General features: G+C 41.0%; 2 protein-coding genes across 2 annotated transcripts in view; both read right to left on the bottom strand.

The window, feature by feature from the left end:
• Positions 1–6,817: 6,817 nt before the first annotated feature.
• The window catches only part of Vamp7 (vesicle associated membrane protein 7), a 50,863-nt gene continuing 36,110 nt past the window's right edge, over positions 6,818–21,570 (bottom strand). The window contains exons 7-8 of the mRNA XM_004672649.2: positions 8,885–8,977; positions 6,818–8,623 (exon numbers count right to left, since the gene is read on the bottom strand). Of these exons, the coding sequence (XP_004672706.1) occupies positions 8,555–8,623; positions 8,885–8,977 (162 nt within the window). The 3' untranslated portion in view covers positions 6,818–8,554. The remainder of the gene's footprint in view (positions 8,624–8,884; positions 8,978–21,570) is intronic.
• LOC105945058 (thioredoxin domain-containing protein 12) lies at positions 13,648–14,725 on the bottom strand. The gene has a single exon (XM_012952250.2). It carries the CDS (start codon positions 14,713–14,715, stop codon positions 14,218–14,220), a length of 498 nt encoding a protein of 165 aa, XP_012807704.2. The 5' UTR covers positions 14,716–14,725; the 3' UTR covers positions 13,648–14,217.

The raw sequence follows: 21,570 nt of genomic DNA, 5'->3' as shown, positions 1-21,570 counted from the left end.
GGCATAAAGAATGTCCATACCTGACTAAGGGTTTGAGGTCAGTCCTATTTTCTTTCTTTTTTAATTTTTCTTTTTTTAAAATTTTTGTTAACATTTTCCATGATTACAATATATATCCCATGGTAATTCCTCCCTCCCCACCCCCACACTTTCCCATTTGAAATTCCATTCTCCATCATATTATCTCCCCATTACAATCATTGTAATTACATATATACAATATAGATATATAGTTCTGCAGTGGGTTCAGCAATTTTGCCCTGGGCCTCAAAGGCATAAAGAATGTCCATACCTGACTAAGGGTTTGAGGTCAGTCCTATTTTCTTTCTTTTTTAATTTTTCTTTTTTTAAAATTTTTGTTAACATTTTCCATGATTATAAAATATATCCCATCGTAATTCCCTCCCTCCTCACCCCCACACTTTCCCGTTTGAAATTCCATTCTCCATCATATTACCTCCCCATTACAATCATTGTAATTACATATATACAATATATATATATATATATATATATATATATATATATATATATATATATTTCTGCAATGGGTTCAGCAATTTTGCCCTAGACCTCAAAGGCATAAAGAATGTCCATACCTGCCTATGGGTTTGATGTCAGTTGTATTTTCGAGAGACTCCTGTGTGTCTACTGCCTCAAAAAGACGTCGGTCCTCTCGCTAGAAAGAGTCACAGGACTCCCTGGTAGGTTCTCACTTCACTCGGATGCTCCGCATGTCCCATGTGGATGTGACCACTTGAGTCACATGTGTGTCAGGGGCCTCCTTTCCCTAGCAACAGAGATTCCCTGCATTGTCTTGGCCTTTTCTTTGACCTAAAAGGTCCCGATTCTCTAACCTAGGGTGAGAATGAACGCTATTATCCTAGGTTAGAGAATAAGCTCTCTTCAGAAAAAGGGTCAGATTGGTATAATTTACAACGATGGCCGACGCATAGCCACGGGCCAGCCCAAGTCCATCTTGTTCCCACTGACCCATTTTATGCAGTTTCAGGCCCTCACTCACAAGTGGTGAGCCTAGTGGGATGGGGCTGTGTGAAATTTGAGGGAGCAGGGCACGGAGGGTGTGTTTCTCTGGGAATAAGAAAACTCCAGGAACTCTCCTTGAATTGTCTGGAGTAGAAGGGCCTCCCCGAGCGCCAAGCTGGCTGATGGAGCAGGAGAACCTGCCTCACATATCAAACATCCAGAGATTTGAAAATCGTCCGGAACGTCTGAGTCCACTTTCATGGATTGCTCACTTAGCCTTTTCGCTGGTGATGATCAGGTGCCACTTCTCCTGACACGTGCAGGCGTGTCAGTCCAGGTGTCTTGAGAGAGAGCCTGACAACTCCAGGACTTCCAAGGACTGGTGTTTTCTTTCCACCCAATGACAGAGTCTGTAGGACTCTTGCTTGTGTTTTGAACTCCACTACCATCCATTGTTGGGTCAGGATGGCTGTAGACAGCTATCACCCTAGGTTAGAGAATCGGCTCTCTTCAGAAAAATGGTCACATTTATTCATTCCATAAAGATGGCTGATGTGTGGCCATGGGCCAGCCTGAGTTGTTCTTCAAATTGAGCAATTTTTTCAGGTTCACTCCCTCACTTACAAGTGGTGAGTCAACTGTAAAGGGGATGACTGAAATGTGAGGGAGCAGGGCCCAGAGGTTGTGTTTCTCTGCGAATTAGAGATCTCCAGAATGTTTCATTTTATTTGCTGAAGGAGGAGGGCCTCCATGAGTGCCACGCTAGCTGACAGACCAGGAGAGCCTGGCTCACATATCAAACATTCAGAGATAGGAATTGGTTTGCTTACACCAAATGCAACTCCAACACCAACCCATAAACCCTAACTCTAACCCCTAATCCTAACCCCACCCCTAACCTTAACCCTATCCTCTACCCTTACCCTCACTCTAACCCCTACCCTCACCTCACCCCTCACACTCACCCCACACCCCTAAACCACTAAACCCTAACCCCTTACTGCTAACCCCTAATGCCCAATCTTTACCCCTAACCTTGCCCTATTTGACCCTAACCCTAAACACTAAACCCTAACCCTAGACCCTTAACCTTAAACCCTAACCCCTAACCCTAACCCTTAATCCCTAACCCTAACCCTTACCCCTAACCCCTCAAACCAAACCCTAACCCTAACACCTTACCCTAACCCTAAACCTAACCCCTACACTCACCCTCAAACCTCATACCTTTCCTATCACCCCTCACCCCTCACCTTGAAACACCTACACACCAAACCCTAAACTCTAACCCCTAACCCATATCCCTTAACCCTAAGCCCTAATCCCTAAACCTTAACCTAACCCTAACCCCAATCCCTAATCCCTAATTCTATAACCTAAACCCTAACCCATACCCATAACCCCTATCCCTAACCCTTAAACCCAAACCCTAACCCTATCCCCTAACCCATAAAACCTAGCCACTAACCCTAATCCTAACCCTAACCTCTAATGCCTAACCCCAACCCTAAACCCTAAACAGTAAACCCTAAACTCCAAATCTAACACTAACCCTCAACTTGCCGTCTAACCCTAACCCTCACCCCTCCCTCAACCGTCACCCTTCACCCTAATCCTAACCCTAACCCAAACCCAACACCACCCCAACCACGCCACCCATATCCCCACCCCACACACTAACCCCTTAACCCATCCCCAACACCGAACCCAGCCTCTAAACCCTAAAACATAACACCTAACCCCATATCCCTAACCACTACCCCTAACCCTATTTGACCCTAACCCTAACACTAACCCAAACCCCAAACCCTAACTATAACCCATCTCTAACCCAAAACCCAAACCCAACACTAACCCTAACCCTAACCTCAACCACTAAACCTTAAACCCTAATACCTAACCCCTAACCGTAACCCTAACCCTATTTAAAAGTAACCATAACACTAACCCCAAACCCCTAACCCAAATCCTAAACCTAATGCCTATCCACTAACCCTAAACCTAACCCTAGTCCCTAACCTCTAACCCCAAACCCTAACGCCTAAACCTAACCATAACCCTAACCCCTAACTGCTTAACACTAACTCAAACCCTAACCCCAATCTCTAAACTTTAACCCTAACCTTAACCCTAACCCCTGACATCTAACACCGAACCCCTAACCTGTAACCCTATCCCTAACCCGAACCCCTAATGCCTAACATCTATCTCAAACCTAACCCTAATGCTAAACCCTAACCCTCTAACTGCAACTTTCTAACCCTAACCTAACCCTAAACCCTAAAACCTAAACCCAACCCCCAATGCCAACCCAAACACTAACCATAACCCTAGTCTTAAACACTAACCCTAAAACCTAAAAGCTAACCCAACCCCAAACAACAACCAATATCCCATAACCCTTAACCCCAAACCTAACCCCTAACCCCATGCCCAAAAACAAACCCAAATCCAACCCGAACCCTAACCCCTAGCACAACCACAACTCCAACCCCAACCCTAACCACTAACCCTAACCCTACTCTAGCCCCTAACACTAGCCCCTAACCCAAACCCTAACCCTAATCCTACCCATAACCCTAAACCAACTCCTAACCCTACCCATAACCCTAACCCTAAACCAACTCCTAACCCCACCCCTACCCCTAATCTTTACTTACCTCTACACCTAACCCTACTCCTACCCATACTCCTGATCCTGACAATAACACTGACCCTGACCCTAACCTAAACCTAACAACCCTAACACTGACCCTACCCTGACCCTGACCCTAACCCTAAAACCCTAACCCAACACTAACCTTAAATCAATCCTAACCCTAACCAAACCCTAATCCCAACCCCTGACCCCTAAACCCTAACCCTAACCCCAAACCTAACCCTAAATCATCACTAACCCAAACCCCTAAGCCCTAACCTTAAACCTAACCCATAACCCTATCCCTAACCCCAACCCTAATCCTAACCCAAAACTAATCCTAACCTTAACCCCTAATCCATAACCCCTAACCCTAACCCCTAACTTATCCCTAACCCAACCCTAACCCCAAAACCTAACCCTAAACCCTAACCCAAACCCCTAACCCTAACCAACCCAAACCCCTAACCCAACCCTAACCCTAAACCCTAAAATCTAACCCAACCCTAACCCTAACCCCTAACCCTAAAACCTAAACCCTAATCCTAACCATAAACCCCTAAGCCTAACCCCTCTAACCCCAACCCCAAACCCTAACCCAAACTCTAACCTTGTTTGACCAAGACCCTAAACCCTAACCCTATCCTCTAAATCCAAACTCTAACCCCTAACAACCCTAACCATGACAGCCATAACCCTAACCCCTTATCTTGACACTACCTCTAACCTCAACCCTCCACCTTACCTTTACCCTTATCTTTAACCGTACCCTAACCCTAACCTTTAGGTGTATTCATGACCCTTAACTCTAACCCTATACCCTAACCCCCAACCTGTTACCCTAACTCCAATTCTCTAAACCTTGCCAGACACATAGATTTTCCTAGGATCCTTTTACTCTGGATGTTTTTTTTTAAACTAATGACATCAACTTTTGTGGGATTTGTACATCAGAAACAGAGGCCATAACTCTGAAGGTCAAGATCATAAGATGCATAATTACTTATGTGCCAGATGTGTCCCAGCCTTATTTTAATTTCCTCCATTCCACATCAGCTCTAGTTTCCTTGTCATTGCTTTCACTAAACATCAGGCCAAAAGTAGCTCCTGGAAGGATTTAGTTTTGTTTATAGTCTTGAGTGGAAGCTCCATGGCAATAGATCAAATATGGTGGAGCAGAGGCTGGACATCATCTCCTTGCCACAGCTTGTGACAAACAACAGCAGGTGAGGGAGCCAGATTCTAATAGGGGGGAACTGCTAAAACACCTTTAAGCCCACCTCCAACAACATACTTTATTTAGCAAGGCTCCACCTCCCAAACTGCCATCAGCTGGGGGCCAAGCATTTGGGAAACGAGTTTATGGGGTCGCCTAATTCAAGCCACAATATCTAACATGTTCTTTGAAGTGCTGGTGTCACTAACCAGTTGTGGCCACAAATCTACCAACAGTTTTTGGTATCATGTATACTGAGGCTGAGGCTCCCACAAACCACAAACTTTTTTACATGTCCCTCTTCAAATATCTACTTTGGCTAGCAGACACATTAGGGCTGCTTACAGTTTTCAAGAAAGCTCCAACCTGTTTGTTAGTGCTAATTCCTTGTGTACTTAGGATTGTTTCTCTGATCACTTGCTGTGTCCCTTCCAGACCTTTACTTCCTACTTCACATACTTATGTAAACTTAAATCATATGCTAAAGGCCAGAAAGCTGGCTCAGTGGATAAAGCACTTGCAACACAAGAGCATTTGAGTTTGTATGCTCAGGCCTTAAATAAAAAAGCCAAAAGCCATGGCAAGCTTTTGTCAGCTAAGTAGGAGGCAGAGACAGAATTTCCTGGAAGCTCATAGCCCAGGTAGCTTGGCAAATGCAGCAGCGAACAGCGAACAAGAGACCCTACCACGAATGAGGTAGAAGGCAAGGACTGACCCTGGAAAATTGTCCACTGACTTCCATCTGCATGCTATGAAATATGCACATCTGTACTCACTACACGTACACAGAAAAAATCCTGATAAACTCCTTTTTTTCAATGTAGTTGCCTTGGCACTGTTTTCCTCACTAAATTCAAACTGATATGCAGGCCTACCACAACCACCATCCAATTTATTATTCTTGAAAAGATGGGAGTTGTGACAGAGAAATCTGTTTCTAACGTTTAACCCTTTAGTGCAGACTAGGGTTAATATTGTAGCTGCACTCGTTTCCATTGAGATATTGTGGTAAGCAGCCCAATTTTGTTGTCTGTCTGAAGGCCAGGCTAGATAGGTAGGCATACATAGGAAGGAAGAAATATTATCCAATACAGGCCACATCCATTCATTCTTGAAGAAATTTCAGGATTGTGATACTATGTGACCTTGAGGTCAAAGGTTTGGAGGCAAATACCCAATTTACCACTTCTTTCTTTGTACATACCAAGCAAATAAATAGACACTATTTTTTCCCTGTCTGGATAGAAAGCATATCTTTTAGTTGAAATCTGGAAGAGACCTAGGGAGATCTTAAGAAGGCTTTTCTGTGGTCCTAGGGCTTAAGGCCAGGGTTGAGCAGTTGTAAGTACTGCTAAATACAAAATGTATTCTGCAATACCTGACTTAAGCCACCTAATTCAGAGGCCCCAAGGGACTAATATTTTTGTTGTGGCCTAGCTTTTTGTACTTTTGATCTCTACCTCTCCTTTTGCTGTACTGAATTATTCTCTTTCCTCAAAGCTTCATGTGAGCCATCTATTTCAGAGTTTTTATTTTTACTTTATTATTATGATGCTCGAGACTAAACCATGTGCCCACACGTTATGTAAGTGCTAATACCTAGCAGCTCCCACCATAGCCTCAGATCATTACATTTCAGACATTGTTTTCAAAATTGTGTTAAATGAGATAGCAATTTCTGAGTTGTTTGTGGTGATTTTTTTTTGTCTAATTTATGAGCTAAAGAAAACAGATGAGGAGGCTATGTGGTCATTTCAGCATGGCCTACAAATTTTTTAAAATTTCTTTTATGTCTTGGTTTTGAAGAAAATCTACACACCTGACACTATGTCATAAAATAAGTACACTCAAAGGATTCAAGTAACATCTCTTAATAGATCTTCACATAAAATTCTTTTGTTATATACACTATGGTAAAATGTCAACAGATAAAATAAGACTCTAGTAAGAACTTCTAAAATACGGAGCTCATTGTATTACTCTTAAATTTTATTAATGTCTTCAGTTTTTGCATGATTTACAATGAGACATATGCCTTAAAAAGTATTCTTATACATAAATACAGCAATAATCAATCACTAAAACATGCACATCAATTTTATTCAGGTGTGTATAAGAAAGGGAGATAAGTTTTTAGCCTTTTCCTTTGGCTAAACCATTTGGAAATTATCTGGGAATGTCAAATATTTTTCTAAAACAAATTATTTTTCGATGAGAAATGATACAATTAAACAGCAGTGCTGACAAAAAGGACAAAAAATTGTGCTATGTATGATCAACTAGGGAAGAGTTCTTATGAGCTTAAGGTACATGCAAAATAAATGAAACAGGTAGCAGAGATTGAATGTTTCAGATGGAAGAACAAGTACATGAGCCTGAATATTGGACACATATATTCAAGTCACATGACTAGGCTAAACAGGCAGGGGTTCAAAAGACTATTTTTTTTCTTCACTGAGAAGACTACTATCACTTCCAATTAATGGTACTTACTGACACATAAGTGCAAATAGATCTAGGTCAATAAATGTCTCCCTTTCAGATACACACCAACTACTAGATGTCAGAGCAGCTGAAGCAGCATAACAGTCCAATTTCCTTACAGTGCAGTAAAATGGATGTTATATTATTTCTATATATCATATTGTCTATTCTCTTTTAGGTTTCACAAAGAATTTTCAAAATTAGGCAGAAATTAAAGAATTTTTAAGACGTTCAAAAAACTATTATTCAACAGGAGTCAAATCCAAACTTTGGAATTGGCTTCTGACTGTATTCCATTTGGGCTTTTCCTACAATGAAAAAAAAAAATACTTCCCATATGACCACCATTTGTACAGCTAAAATACTCACATTCACTGTGCCTCCTTTCTTTTCTTTGGTGAGTCACAGGTATTTGTCTCTCAACCCCTCCATTACCCATTCTATTACCAATGTATTTGTCCCAAATATCCACAGAAGAAAAAGGAATATTGAAAACCCACAACCCTCAACAATAAATCATCTTCTCACATCAACTTTACACTGGGGAAATGGAAGATATTAAATTATCTATCCACTCTGAGTGAACACTGAACTTTTATTCCTAAAAATAAATGGTAGGGACGAGGATAATTCTGTGTGCTTCCAATGAGCTAGCAAAATACTCTGCATTTGATAAACAAAAATGCTTAACACTTTACCTGTTTGGGCTCCTGGATATAAGCAGCACCAACAATTTAATTGCAATTCCAAAATAACTATTCTCTATTTATATTGTTTTGAAGCACCTAAAACTCTTTCATAACAAAAGTCACTAAGATGAGATCTTAGTTGTACAGTCTGTTTCCTGAATACTTTTGTGTGAACATACAAAGTTGCTGTACAGTTTTAGTAGACAGGTCTTAAGACTGGTGGTTTCTATCTTGGCAAAAACTTTGAGCAGTTAAAACTAAATACGTCTTTCAAAGTTGATGACTGTGCTTAACAAACCAAAGAAACACACAATTACCTTTTTAAAGCCATTACTGTAATGAATAGCTCAACCTGAAGTTTACTAGAATAAACTGTTTAAAAGGACAGATAAATCTGGAGGCATAGAACACTATTTCAAAAAGTAAAAAGAAGGCCGAAGAAACTGGCAGATACTTTCTGTGAGTAGCGAAAAGCCCGAGTTGCATGGATTGCTTTGAACTCATTTTCCTCTCATATTTTTGGTTAATGGTAGCTTTTTCTTACTTCTTCCCACAGTTTGTCCATGTAAATCCACCACAGAGAAGTGACACAATAATATAGATGAACACCTGGAAGTAAAAGTGTAATTTTACTCTTTTGACTTTACCATATATTCCAATATAACATATAAAGAATTGTAAAACTCATTAAAAGAAACACCCCTGGTACAATAGTAGTTCTTTACTAATGACTCAATAGTTCTAAAAAAATAAAAACTGTCATGTGAGTTGAGTTTTATTTTTCTCATTAAATATATAAGAATTCTCAACAGAAAAACAGGGGGTTTAAATCTAGGCATGGTAGTTCATGTCCTTAATCCCAGTACTTACAATTGCTACGATGATAATGATGACAGTGAGCTTGATATTTTTCATACACATGGCTCGAGCAAGATTTCGGCTGGTAGTTTTGAAGGTGACAGACTAAAACATAATCATCAATTATTTAGTTCTTAGCATCCATTGTTTAAATTATTTTCAGTAACACCTTGTAAAAGTTTTACTTTCATCAGTTCTTGTTTTTGTGGTTCTAGGGTCTTGGGTATGCTAAACAAGCATTCTACCACCCAGCAATAGTCCCAACCCTACTTTCACTAATGCTGTTTAAATACTAATGTCCTTAATCCTTCCAAGAGAAAGAGAGACAGAGATGATAGATAGACAGATGATTGATAGATGATTTAGATGGATGGATAGATGCAATATGGGCATGCCACAGTCTCCTGCCAATGCAAACAAACTCTAGGTGCATGTGCCACTTTGTAAGACTGTTACTGAGGAATCAAACCTGGGCCATCAGGCTTTATAAGCAAGTGCCTTTAACCACTGAATAAACTTCTCAGCACCAATAAATGTTCTTTTGAATGAATTTAGAAAGACAGAAGACAATGGCTGTGATCCCTTGGAACAGCTTATTCCATTCAGAAAGTAACTGCCTAAAAAATAATCCTCTCCTTCTATCCTACCCCCTAACTTCTGGACCCAGGGAAGAGGCAAGTGTTTCTGTTCCCACCCTTCCCTCTCCCTTTCCTTTAAAAATCTATAGACACTACAAATAACACACATTCATATTCTCTCTCTCTCTCTCTCTCATGTATAGGTCTTTCCTATACTGCCATACTCAGACTTAGAGGGCCATGCCCCAGGGCCTTGAAGTAGTTACGGCAGAAGGGGATCAGGACATAAGTGATATAGGAAGTAGCCACTAGTCTTGGACAAGCTGTACTATCAGCCCTAGCATGAAGGTTCCCTATTCTCTTCACAAGTGGTATCAGATTTTCTTCTCTTCCTTTCCTCCCTCTCCCATACAGAAACTGGTAGGAGTTCATCAGTACCAGGAGAGGGGTTGGAAAGGGAAGAGTGTTGTTCCTCCCAGACTAGCCTAGACCTAGGAAAGCTAACCTGGAAAGTGGACTCTATGAAAAGTATTTATTATCCACTGTTCCCAGGCTAGGGGTCAAAGACATTGGGCAAGAGAATACCCCCAAGCAGAATACGGGCTAAGGACCCAATTTGGCAGCAGAGAAACATGGCAAAAGAGAAGAGAAGACAGTAAGGGGAAGGCAGGCCTCCTCAGGTCCCTTGAGAAGGGAGGAGGAGGTATGAAGGCACTAACACAAGAGGCCCAGGGCCTCATCGTCTTCCATGAAGCCAGGGGCAGTATCTGCTTTCACTTCATGGCAGGCAGGAAGCAGATAGAGAGGGAGACAGGGAAGTCTAAGGACAAGATATCACCAAAGATTATTCACAGTGATATAGTTCTTCCAACTAGGCCCTACTCCCTAAATAAAGTTTTCTAAATCTTCCCAAGTAGCACTACCAGTTAGCAAGCTAGGTTTTAACACATGAGCCTATGTGGGGGCAGGGGAGATATAATATTCAAACTATAACATATGTTCACATACAAAGCACTACTACAATGATTACAACAGAATCATGAGTTATGGGAAAAAGGAAGTTTCCTAACATAAGAGACTATTAGAAAATGTTAACATATTTTAATAAATTTATGTAGTATTTTAAAAGTTATAAATAGTAGAAAGTAAATAGCTGTTGCAGTCAGGTTTGCACTGTTGGTAGAAATCACCCAACCAACAGCAGATTTTGGGAAAAAGGTATATTGTGACTTACAGACTTGAGGGGAAGCTCCATAATGGCAGGGAAAATGATGTCATGAATAGAGAGTGGACATCACGCCCTGGCCAACATAAAGTGGACAATAGCAACAGGGGAGTGTGCCAAACACTGACAAGGGGAAGTTGGTTATAATACCCATAAGCCCACCCCCAACAATACACTGCCTCCAGGAGGCGTTAATTCTCAAATCTTCATCAGCTGGCAACCTAGCATTCAGAACACCTAAGTTTATGGGGGGCACCTGAGTCAAACCACCACATTCCATCCCTGGCTCCCATAAATTGATAACCATCCATGATGTAAAATGGAATGCATTCAGTCCAACTTTAAAAGTCCCCATAGGTTTTATCAATCCTAATGATGTACAAACATCCCCATAATCCAAGGTCTTTTAACTGAACCATAATACCAAAAAATCCCCCCCAAACCCAAAATGGCACAGAATAAACATTCACACTGCAAAAGATGGCATTAGGCATAGCAAAGAAATATTCTACCAATACAAGATTTAATCAAAGCAAACATCAAACTACTGTAGCTCCCAAGTCCAACAACTCTAGTCAGTAACAAATCTCCAAGTCTGATAATTCTAACCAATGATAAGTCTCTGGAGTTCCAATTCTGTGCCTCCAGCTAGGCTACTCACAGTCCTGGAAAACTTCATTCAGAGCTGGCAGCTTTCCTTAGCAGCCATCTTGTGGTCCCAGCATCTACACTGGGTACAACCCATGGTGCATTCTCATGGCTCCATCGGGTCTCCATGTAGGCATATAGCAAACCTGCTTCACACTGCCTATGGCTATTTCTAAAACACAAGACTATGTTGCAAATTCAATGACTCTTTCTTTCCTGCATTTCTTATATTCCACAATACCAGGTAGCATGCCAATTTGTTAATCCAGGAGGGAATAAAGCAGACTTTGAAGAACAGGACACTCCTTGAGCACTCAGGCCCCTTCAAGAGAATGTATAATCTTCCTGTTGCCCCAGTGCAGGTCAGCTGGCCCAGTCTCAAAGGTTGTAATCACTCATATAATTGCAGCTGAATGGCAGAAGTTTCAGCCCAAAGATTTCACTTCTGTACCATATCCCTCTGCACACACCAGACAGTTTTACACAAAGCAACCCTGCACAAGTTCTCAGGTCACAGGCATAATAGCAAGCTTCTAACACAAACTACTTCAAGCCCAGTCCAGGCAAAGCTTTTCTCATCCTAAGCCAGACCTCACAGTCCATAGTTCTTACTGCATTCAGGTCTTTCAACACTGACCAGAATAATCCATCAAGGTATACTTACAGCACTGCAAAGCATCTCTTAGGGCAAGGTTTCAAATCCTCCCACATTCCTCTTGAAAATCAGCTCCAAAGGCCATAGCCACACAGTCTAGCAGCAAATGACACCACTCTCGGTACCAACATTATTACTGTTGCAGTCAGGTTCACATTGCTGGTAGAAATCACCTGACCAAGAGAAGCTTTTGGAAAACAGGTTTATTTTGGATTACAGACTTGAGGGGAAACTCCATAATGGCAGAGAAAATGATGGCATGAGCAGAGGGTGGACATCACCCCCTAGCCAACATAAGATAGACAATAGCAACAGGGGAGTGTGCCAAACACTTGCAAGGGGACACTGGTTATAATACCCATAAGCCTGCCCCCCAACAATACACTGCCCTCCAGGAGGTGTTAATTCCCCATCAGCTGGAAACCTATTATTCACAACACTTAAGTTTACGGGGGACACTTGGAGAAAACCACCACAATAGCTAAGAACAACTTCTGTGGGAACAACTTGAAAAATTCACAAACTTATCAAAATACCTGTGATGTAAATTATAAAAGGAGATTAAAATATATGGTAAACCCAGGTTGGGGAGATTGCTCAGTGGTTAAAAGAGCTTGCTTACAAAAACTTCAGGTCTGAATCCTATTCTTTAGTATCCACATAAAGCCAGATATGCACAAAGTGGCATATGCATATCGAGTTCATCTGCAATGACAAGAGGCCCTGGTATACCCATATACAAGCTGTTTCCCTATCTTGGATATCTTGTGAAAAATACTTCAATGAACATGGGAGTAAAGATATCTCTTCAAGGTACTGATTTCTTAGGGACTGCTGAATCATATGGTAATTCTATTTTTTATAATTATTTGAGAGAGAGAATGGGTGCACCATGACCTTCAGCTACTGTGAAGACCAACAGATGCGTGTGCCCCCTTGTGTGCATGCGTGACCTTGCACGCTTATGTCACTCTATGTCTGGCTACATGGGACCTGGAGATTCCAGCATGAATTCTTAGGCTTTGCAGGCAAGCACCTTAATCACTAAGCCATCTATCCAGCCCACTACTTTTAATGTTTTGAGGATCCCTTACATGATTTTCTATACTGGCTACATTAATATAAATTTCCACTAAGAGTGGGCAAGGGTTCTCCTTTCTCTATATCTTTACCATCATTTGTTTTCTTTTTTAAAAAGTAATTATTTATTTATTTAAGGGTAGGAGGGAAGGAGAGAGAGAGAGAGAGAATGAGAATGTGCACCCAGGGCCTCCTGCTGCTGCAAACAAACTCCATATGCATGCACTACTTTGTGGATCTGGCTTTGCATGGGTAGTGGGGAATTGAACCCAGGCTGGCAAGCTTTGCAAGGAACATCTTTAACTGCTGAAACCAATCTCTAGCCCCCAACATGTTTCTTTAAAAAATGTCTATTTTTGTCACTTGCCAATTTTTAATTGGGCTATTTTTTCTTTGCTATCGAGTCATGTGAATTTTTTTTTCCTTTTAAAGTTTTATTAAAGTTCAATCAAACAATATTTCATCTTATATTTTCTGTTAATCCCAGTACAAAAATGCAGTTGATGAGAAAAAAAAGGGGTTTGAGTTTCTCCAACACTAACAGGGAAAGCATGCTTCTAGCCCGGGCTCCGTCCAAGCACATAGCCATTCCTGCGCACGCGCGCGCACACACACACGTATGTGCAAACTGGAAAGACTGCCCAAGACCGAGTAGGAGGGATGGAGGCTGCAAGGATTCTGGAAGCCCCAGAGTATTTCCAAGAGAGCAGGAGAACGATTGGCTGGTGGTTTATATTTATGACTTTTTTATTAAAAGCAAACAAGAAAAAAAAATTGATAAAGTATTCCTGAAATTTTGACGCTATAGAAAAGGTGCTATCCGTCTCCTTTCACGGCAGAGCAGGAAGAAGTGGGTCAAGACTCAAACACTGAAATGGGAGGAGTGAAAACTCCAAATGGCTCATGTTTTGTGTGGCAGAGTTTCATTGTTTACATTCAGAGGCAATGGACATTTAGGTGACAGGGAGCGGGAGAGAGTCGGCCACGTGCTGCCGGGTCCTCAGACACAGGGACAGCAGCGCTTGCCCACAGTGACAGCTCGACCCGGGGGGAGGGTGGAAGCCGGGCTTCCGGGCGGTTCAGTTGTTCTGGGCGATTCTCTCCGCTGCTGCTTTCCTTCCCCAAGACGAACTCGGATGCAGGAAGAAACTCGGTCGTGTCACAACTCATCTTCAATGTGTTTCTTTCTGAAGGCGTCACTGGTCAGCCTCTCCTGGGCCTCCTTTATCCCCTGGACAACTTGCTCGGCACCGACGTAGAAATACTTGTAGCTGGGGTTTCCACTCTCATTGATGATCTCAGGATGCACCTTGCCGCTGGGGTCCAAGAAGAGGATTCGTGGAATATACCCCCCATCAGGGCTGAAATCTTCCTCCTTGGGCTCCTCTTCATCCTCCAGATTTACCATAACAAAATTATGAGCCAATTCTGAAATTTCTGTAGATTCTGCAAATTTGGGTTTTAAAGCCCTGCAGGCGCCACACCAGGATTTATGGATAATCACCATCAGGGGCAATCCACTTGCAGCCGCTTCCTTCTTCCCATCTTCCAGAGTCCTCCTGTGAATATGATCTCCAAATCCCTTTCCGAGCCCGCTGTGTCCATCCGAGCAGGCGACGAGGAGCAGCAGGGCGAAGCCCAGCAAACAGGTGGCCATCTCGGCGGCGGCGACGCGCGGGGCAGACGCACGGGGCTCGGGACTGCCTCCCGGGCGCAGCGGCTCAAATCCAGGCCCTGGAGGTCCCCGATCCCCTCCCCCGCCCCCAAACTCAGAAGGAAGTCGAGTCATGTGAATTTTTAAAAATACATTTTGAATACTAACTACTTCATCAGGTATATGGTTTATAAACATTTTATCAATATAGATGTTCCTTTTCTGTTGCTTATTGTTTACTATGCAGAAACTTTGTATTCTGACATAGTTCCATTTGCTTGTTTTGGGTTTTATTGCCTGAAATTTCATTGTCATATCCAGAAAATCATTGTCTGAAACAATGTCCAGAAGTCTTTCACTTATATTTTCTTCTAAGATGTTGCAGTTACTTCTTCACTGCTGGAACAAACATACAACCAGCAGCAGCTTATGGGAGGAAAGGCTTATAGATTCCAGGGGAAGCTTCATCATGGCAGAAGCAGCTGGCTCACTCCTGTATACATTCAAAGAGGAGAGGCAAAACCAATAGCCAGCAAGCATGAATAGTCAAAGCTCAACCTGGCTCGGTAAACTAAAAGTTCCCATAAAACAGCTCTATCTGCTACACCTACTTCCAACAAGGCTGAATGGACTGATAAAGCTCCTGTGATCACAGTGAGATGGAATGTTGCAAGTCAGAGCCAAATTACCTTGGACTACCTTCTGCCCCTCAACAGCCACTTATTGCCCACCTCTGTGTAAGAACTAACATCCTGGTGGCTATCAGTTGATAAGGTGTAATCCTTTTTGAAATGTGAAAATAGACCCCAGCTTCTACCAACCCAAGGGCTAAGAATGTCATCAGATAGCATCTGAGGCCTATGGTGGAGATTTCCCTGCTTTGCTATAACCTGCTTACTTGATGGTCAGCCAATGTATTTGAAAAGTGCCTTGATTTATTACTTTCTTTTGTCCTGTAACTATAAAACCTTCATGAAATTGTTAATACACTGGAACATGGAATTTGAGGTAGCCTAAATGTGTATTCCTGGGCCATGGTCACTCATATTTGGCTCCAGAATAATCTATCTCTTATTCCCTTTGAGGTAAGAGCTCTGTCTTTTGCAGTGATACTCTGAACACACTTAGTAGGGATGGACTCAAGAGCCACCCCTAGTGACATACCTCCTCTAACAGGGTTCTACCTGCTAAAGATTTAAGTAGGAAGCTTAACCTTAGTCAAGAATCCCTAAGTCTATGGGGGGGGGCACACATTTACATTGAAACCACCACATTCTGCTCCTAGGCCCCCATAGGCTCTTGATCATCTCACAATGCAAAATGTACTCAGTTCAACTTCAAAGGTACTCACAGTCTTTACCAACTTTAACATTGTTCCAAAGTCCCAAGTCTTATCTGAGATTCAAGACTGTATCTTAACTGTGAGCCCTATAAAATCAAAACACAAGTTACATACTTCTAACACATAACAGCACAACGTAAACATTTCCATTGCAAAAAGGCTTAACAAGGAAAGATTGGACCAATACAAAATCAATTATCAGTAGGTAAACATCAAACATCTGCAGTTCCAAGTCAAACACCCATATCCTGTGACAAGTCTCTGGGCTGCAGTTCTGCCCCTCCAGCTGGGCCAAGCAGCTTGGGGAAAACTCCATTCCAAGACAGCAGCTCTCCATGGCAGCTCCACAGTCCCAGAATATCCAAAACATCTTGAAATCTATACTGCAAACCACAGTTCATCTTATAGCTCCATACAATGGCTTTACCCATACAGGGATTTCAACCCTGCTTCACATGCCACATTTCAACAGCTTCTGGAACCGTGTGCACTTCATGTCATCCTTCCTACATTTTCATGCTTCCAAAACCAGCGCTAGGTGGGCAGCATAGCTAAATTTGTAAGACCAGGTGAGGAATAAAGCTTGACCTTAAAGAGCAGTATACTCTTTCACTAGTCTTACCTTCAAGCTATCTACTTTCAAAAGTACTGGTATTATTACCAGCTTGAGCCTTCCATAACTTACCCTCAGGGTATCATTTCCATTGTCCAAATGCAAAGCAGTTGGCCCACCCTTTATGGTGGTAATCTCCCTTAACAACTACAGCTTAAGTAACACAAAACTAGTCTCTACCTATATCTTCAAACTTGCTCGAATTTTTCCTGTGATAAAGTGTGATCTTTCATCTTTCTGTTAAATCTTCCACTCATCACTTAAAAAAAAAAACCATTTTATTTTTATTTATTTATTTGAGAAGTAGATACAGAGACAGGCAGGGAGGGAGAGAGAGAGAGAGAGAGAGAGAGGGAGGGAGGGAGGGAGGGAGGGAGGGAGGGAGAGAATATGGGTATGCCAGGGCCTCAAGCCATTGCAAACAAATTCCAGATGTGTGTGCCTCCTTGTGCATCTGGCTTATGTGGGTCTGGGGAGTTGAACCTGGGTCCTTTGGCTTTGCAGGCAAGTGCATTAACCACTAAGCCGTATCTCCAGCCCTCCACTCATCACTTTTAAACACAATTTTGTTCAAATTCTCAGGACACAGGCAGTACACAACCAGCCTTTTCACTAGCAGCCTAGTTCCAACAATGTTCTCTCCTTCCCCTTTAAAAATTCCTAAGCCAAGCCTTCGCAGTCCATAATTCTCTTTGCATGTAACATTTTCAAACCCTCACTAGAATAGTCCATCAAACTTTGTCTTACAGCACTGCAAGGCTTCTCTAGTCCAAAGTAACAAATCCTTCCTCCTGCAAACATTCCAAAAGATCAAAAACCACATGGATAGATTCATTACAGCAACAATTCCATTCCTGGTACCAATTTTCTGTTGCAGTTACCTTCTCATTGATAGGAAAAATATCCAACCAGAAGCAGCTTATATGAGGAAAGGGTTTATTTCAGGCTTACAGATTTCAGGGGAAGTTTCATCATGGCAGAAGAAGTTGACTTACTCTAGCACACATCCACAGCAGAAACAATAGTCAGCAAACATGAACAGCCAGAGCTCAAGCTGGTTTTTAGCACACCTAGCAGGACTGGACTCAAGATCTGACCCCAATGACATACCTCCTCCATCAGGGTTCTACTTTCTAGAGACTTAAGTAGGAAGCTTAATCTTAATCAAAAATCCCTAAGGTTATAGGGGACATACAATTACAATTAAACCACCACATAAGAGCTTTAAAATTTGGGGTCTTTAGTCCATGTTATTTTTTCTAAGACAAGGGTGTAATTTCAGTCTTTTGCACTATCTAGTTTTATTGTATTGAAAAGAGTGATCTCTCTCTACTTCATGTTCTTGGCATCTTTGTTAAACATCATAAATCATATATATGAACTACATATGTGTGGGTTTGTTTCTGTGTTTTGTTTTTTTTTTTTTACCATTTTGCTAGGTGCCTCTTTTTATGTAAGATCCATATTGTTTTGATTATTATAGCCTTATAATTTGAACCCTTTAAGTATGATATCTCTAACTTTTTGTGTGTTTTTTTTTTTTTTGAGGTAGGGTCTCACTCTAGCCCAGGCTGTCCTGGAATTCACTATGGAGTCTCAGGGTGGCCTCGAGCTCATGGCGATCCTCCTACCTCTGCCTCCCGAGTGCTGGGATTAAAGGCATGTGCCACCTCGACTGGCTTCTAACTTTTTTTGTTGTTGTTGTTGTTTTCCTTGAGACTGCTCTGTATATTTGGGGTCTTTGTGGTTCCTTATAAAGTTTTGAATTGTCTTCTCTATTTTGTGAGTGGGGATTTCATTAAAAATGTACAATATTTTGGGTAGAATAGCTATTTTAATAATAGTCTTAGGGGCTGGAGAGATGGCTTAGCGGTTAAGCGCTTGCCTGTGAAGCCTAAGGACCCTGGTTCGAGGCTCGGTTCCCCAGGTCCCACATTAGCCAGATGCACAAGGGGGCACACGCGTCTGGAGTTCGTTTGCAGTGGCCGGAGGCCCTGGCGCGTGCATTCTCTCTCTCTCCCTCTATCTGTCTTTCTCTCTGTGTCTGTCGCTCTCAAATAAATAAATAAATAATTAAAAAAATAATAGTCTTAGAATCTATGAACGTTTTTTGTGTCTTCTTTTTTTGTTTGAGACAGGGTCTTGTGCATCCTAGGTTTGCCTTAAATTTACTATATAGGTGAGGATGTCTTTGAACTATTGGTTCTACTGCCTTCACCTCCCAAATACTGGGATTACAGACATGCACTACCATGTCTGTTTTTTTTTATTTTTTAATCAACATTTTATAGTTTTTAGTACAGAAATCTCTCCTTCTTGGTTAAATTTCTTCCAAAGTGTTAAAGTTTTTCTTACACTAACATAAAAATAACTGTGCTTTTTTGTATGTGGTGATAGGGATTGAACCCAGAGCCTTGCACATGCTAGGCAAATATTTCACCACAGAGCTATATCCTCAGGCTTGTTTCCTTGATATCCTTTTCTAATAGGTAATTACTTAGATAGTAACAATGTGATTTATGGTGGAGGCTAGTCACAAAGAAAAGTCAATCATATGATCCAGGAGGGTATAAGTGATACTGGGAGAGCTGCAACTAGATCAAGCTACCAGCCAGTCAGCCAATCATGTCTATGTAATGAAACTCAAAAAAACTGAACAAAGTTTTAGACAATACTCCCTGAATGATGTTATACAACTATGCCAGGAAAATAATGTGTCCTGACTCCTTGAGGACAACAGAAGTCCCACATTTGGCACTTTCCCAAATTCCAAAACTTCCCTTGGTGAATATAAATGTGTATCTCTGCCTATAACAAATCACAACTCTTTTATGAAGGATTTTAATAGATGCAATATATTAAAATTTGACCACATTCCCCTCCTATTGCTCTCTTTTGTCCCCCTCTTCGACCTTTATTCTACTGAGCCCCGTTCTCTTTCCAAGTAGTCTTTGTGTTTTGATGTTTCATTCCTTTTGTCCACCTATGTCAACTTGTTGATGGGCTCAATTTGTGCAAGTGTTATGGTGGTAAATAACCTCTACTGTGAGATCACAAATGCAACAGTCAGCTCATATACTCAGGATAATGACTCAAAGTACTCCTTTAAAATCTTTCTGTAAAAATCACATTGTTACTATCTAAGTAATTATCTATTAGAAAAGGATATCAAGGAAACAAGGCTGAGGATATAGCTCATGTGGTATTTGTCTTTATGTGCCTGAGTTACCTCACTTAGTATAAGTTTATCCAGATCTATCCATTTTTTAAAATTTTTTTATTTTTATTTAATTTTTATTAACATTTCCCATGATTATAAAAAAAATCCCATGGTAATACCCTCCCTCCCCCCACCCCCACTTTCCCCTTTGACATTCCATTCTCCATCATATCAGATCTATCCATTTTTCTTACTATTTTCCTAATTTCATTTTCGTTACAGCTGAACAGAACTTCACTATGTATACATACCACATCTTCATTATCCATTCATCAGTTGAGGTACATCTAGGCTGATTTCTTTTCCCAGATATTGTAAATAGAACAGCAACAAGCATGGCTGAGCAAGTATTTCTATAATGAAGTGTGCAGTCCTTATGTGCTCAGGAGTGGTATAATCACATGGTATATCAATGTTTAGGTTTTTGAGAAAACTTCATGGTGATTTCCATAGTGGTATGCCAGTTTATATCCTTACCAAAAATGAATAAGAGTTCCTCTATTCCCACACCCATGACAATATCTGTCATTTGATTTTTTGATGGTGATCATTTTGATGGATATGAGATGAAATCTCAAAATTTTTAAAATTTGCACTTCCTTGATGCTAAAGACATTGAACATTCTTTTAAATATTTATAAGCCCTTTGTATTTCTTTTGAGAACTCTTGTTCAGTTTTCTGCCCTTTTTTGTTTGCTCCTCAAAAAATGCTTTCCCTATGTCTGTATTATTTTCCTCTAGAAATTTCAGGGTTTTACGGCTTATATTGAGTTCTCTAACCTACTGGGAGTGAACTTTTGTGTAGGGTGACAGATCAGGGTCTAAATTCTTTTTTTTTTTTTTCGGTTTTTTGAGGTAGGGTCTCACTCTAGCCCAGGCTGACCTTGAATTCACTATGGAGTCTCAGGGTGGCCTTGAACTCATGGCGATCCTCCTACCTCTGCCTCCTGAGTGCTGGGATTAAAGGCATGCACCACCATGCCCGGTTTAGATTAATTCTCTTGTATGTAGATATCTAGGTTTCCCAGCACCACTTGTTGAAATGCAGTCTTTTTTCAAATGTGGGTTTCTGGCCTCTTTGCCAAAATCAGGTTTTTGTAGTTAGATGAACTTATGTCTGGATCTTCTATTTCACTAATATATGTGTCTGTTTTGTGCCAGTACCATCCTGTTTTTATTACCTATGGCTTTATAGTATGACTTAGAGTCAGATATAGTGTAACTCTAGCAGTATTCTTTTTGCTGAGGAAATCTTTGGTTGGTACTTTGGTTGGTATATGAATTTTAAGATTACTTTTTCTATTTCTGTTAAGAATGGTGCTGGAACTTTTAGTGAAATTGCATTGAGTATGTTTACTGCTTTTGGCAGGATGTCCTTTTTCACAATATTAATTCTTCCAACCCATGAGCATTTTCTAGTGTTTTCCTCAGTTTCTTTCTTTAGTGTTTTAAAGTTTTTATTTTAAGGTTCTTTCATTTCCTTGGTTAGGGATATTTAATATGTTTGTGGCTATTGTGAATGGACTGTTTCCCTGATTTCTTTCTCAGTATGTTTATTATTTGTATATAAGAAGGCTACTGCTTTTTATATGCCAACTTTGTATCTTGCCACTTTGCTGAAAGTGTTTATCAGCTCTAGGGGTTTTCTTGTAGAATCTTTAGTTTCTTAAATACAGAATCATA

Source organism: Jaculus jaculus, chromosome X (genome assembly GCF_020740685.1).
Source record: "Jaculus jaculus isolate mJacJac1 chromosome X, mJacJac1.mat.Y.cur, whole genome shotgun sequence".
NCBI classification, from domain to species: Eukaryota; Metazoa; Chordata; class Mammalia; order Rodentia; family Dipodidae; genus Jaculus; species Jaculus jaculus.
This window is presented reverse-complemented; position numbering and strand designations above follow the sequence as displayed.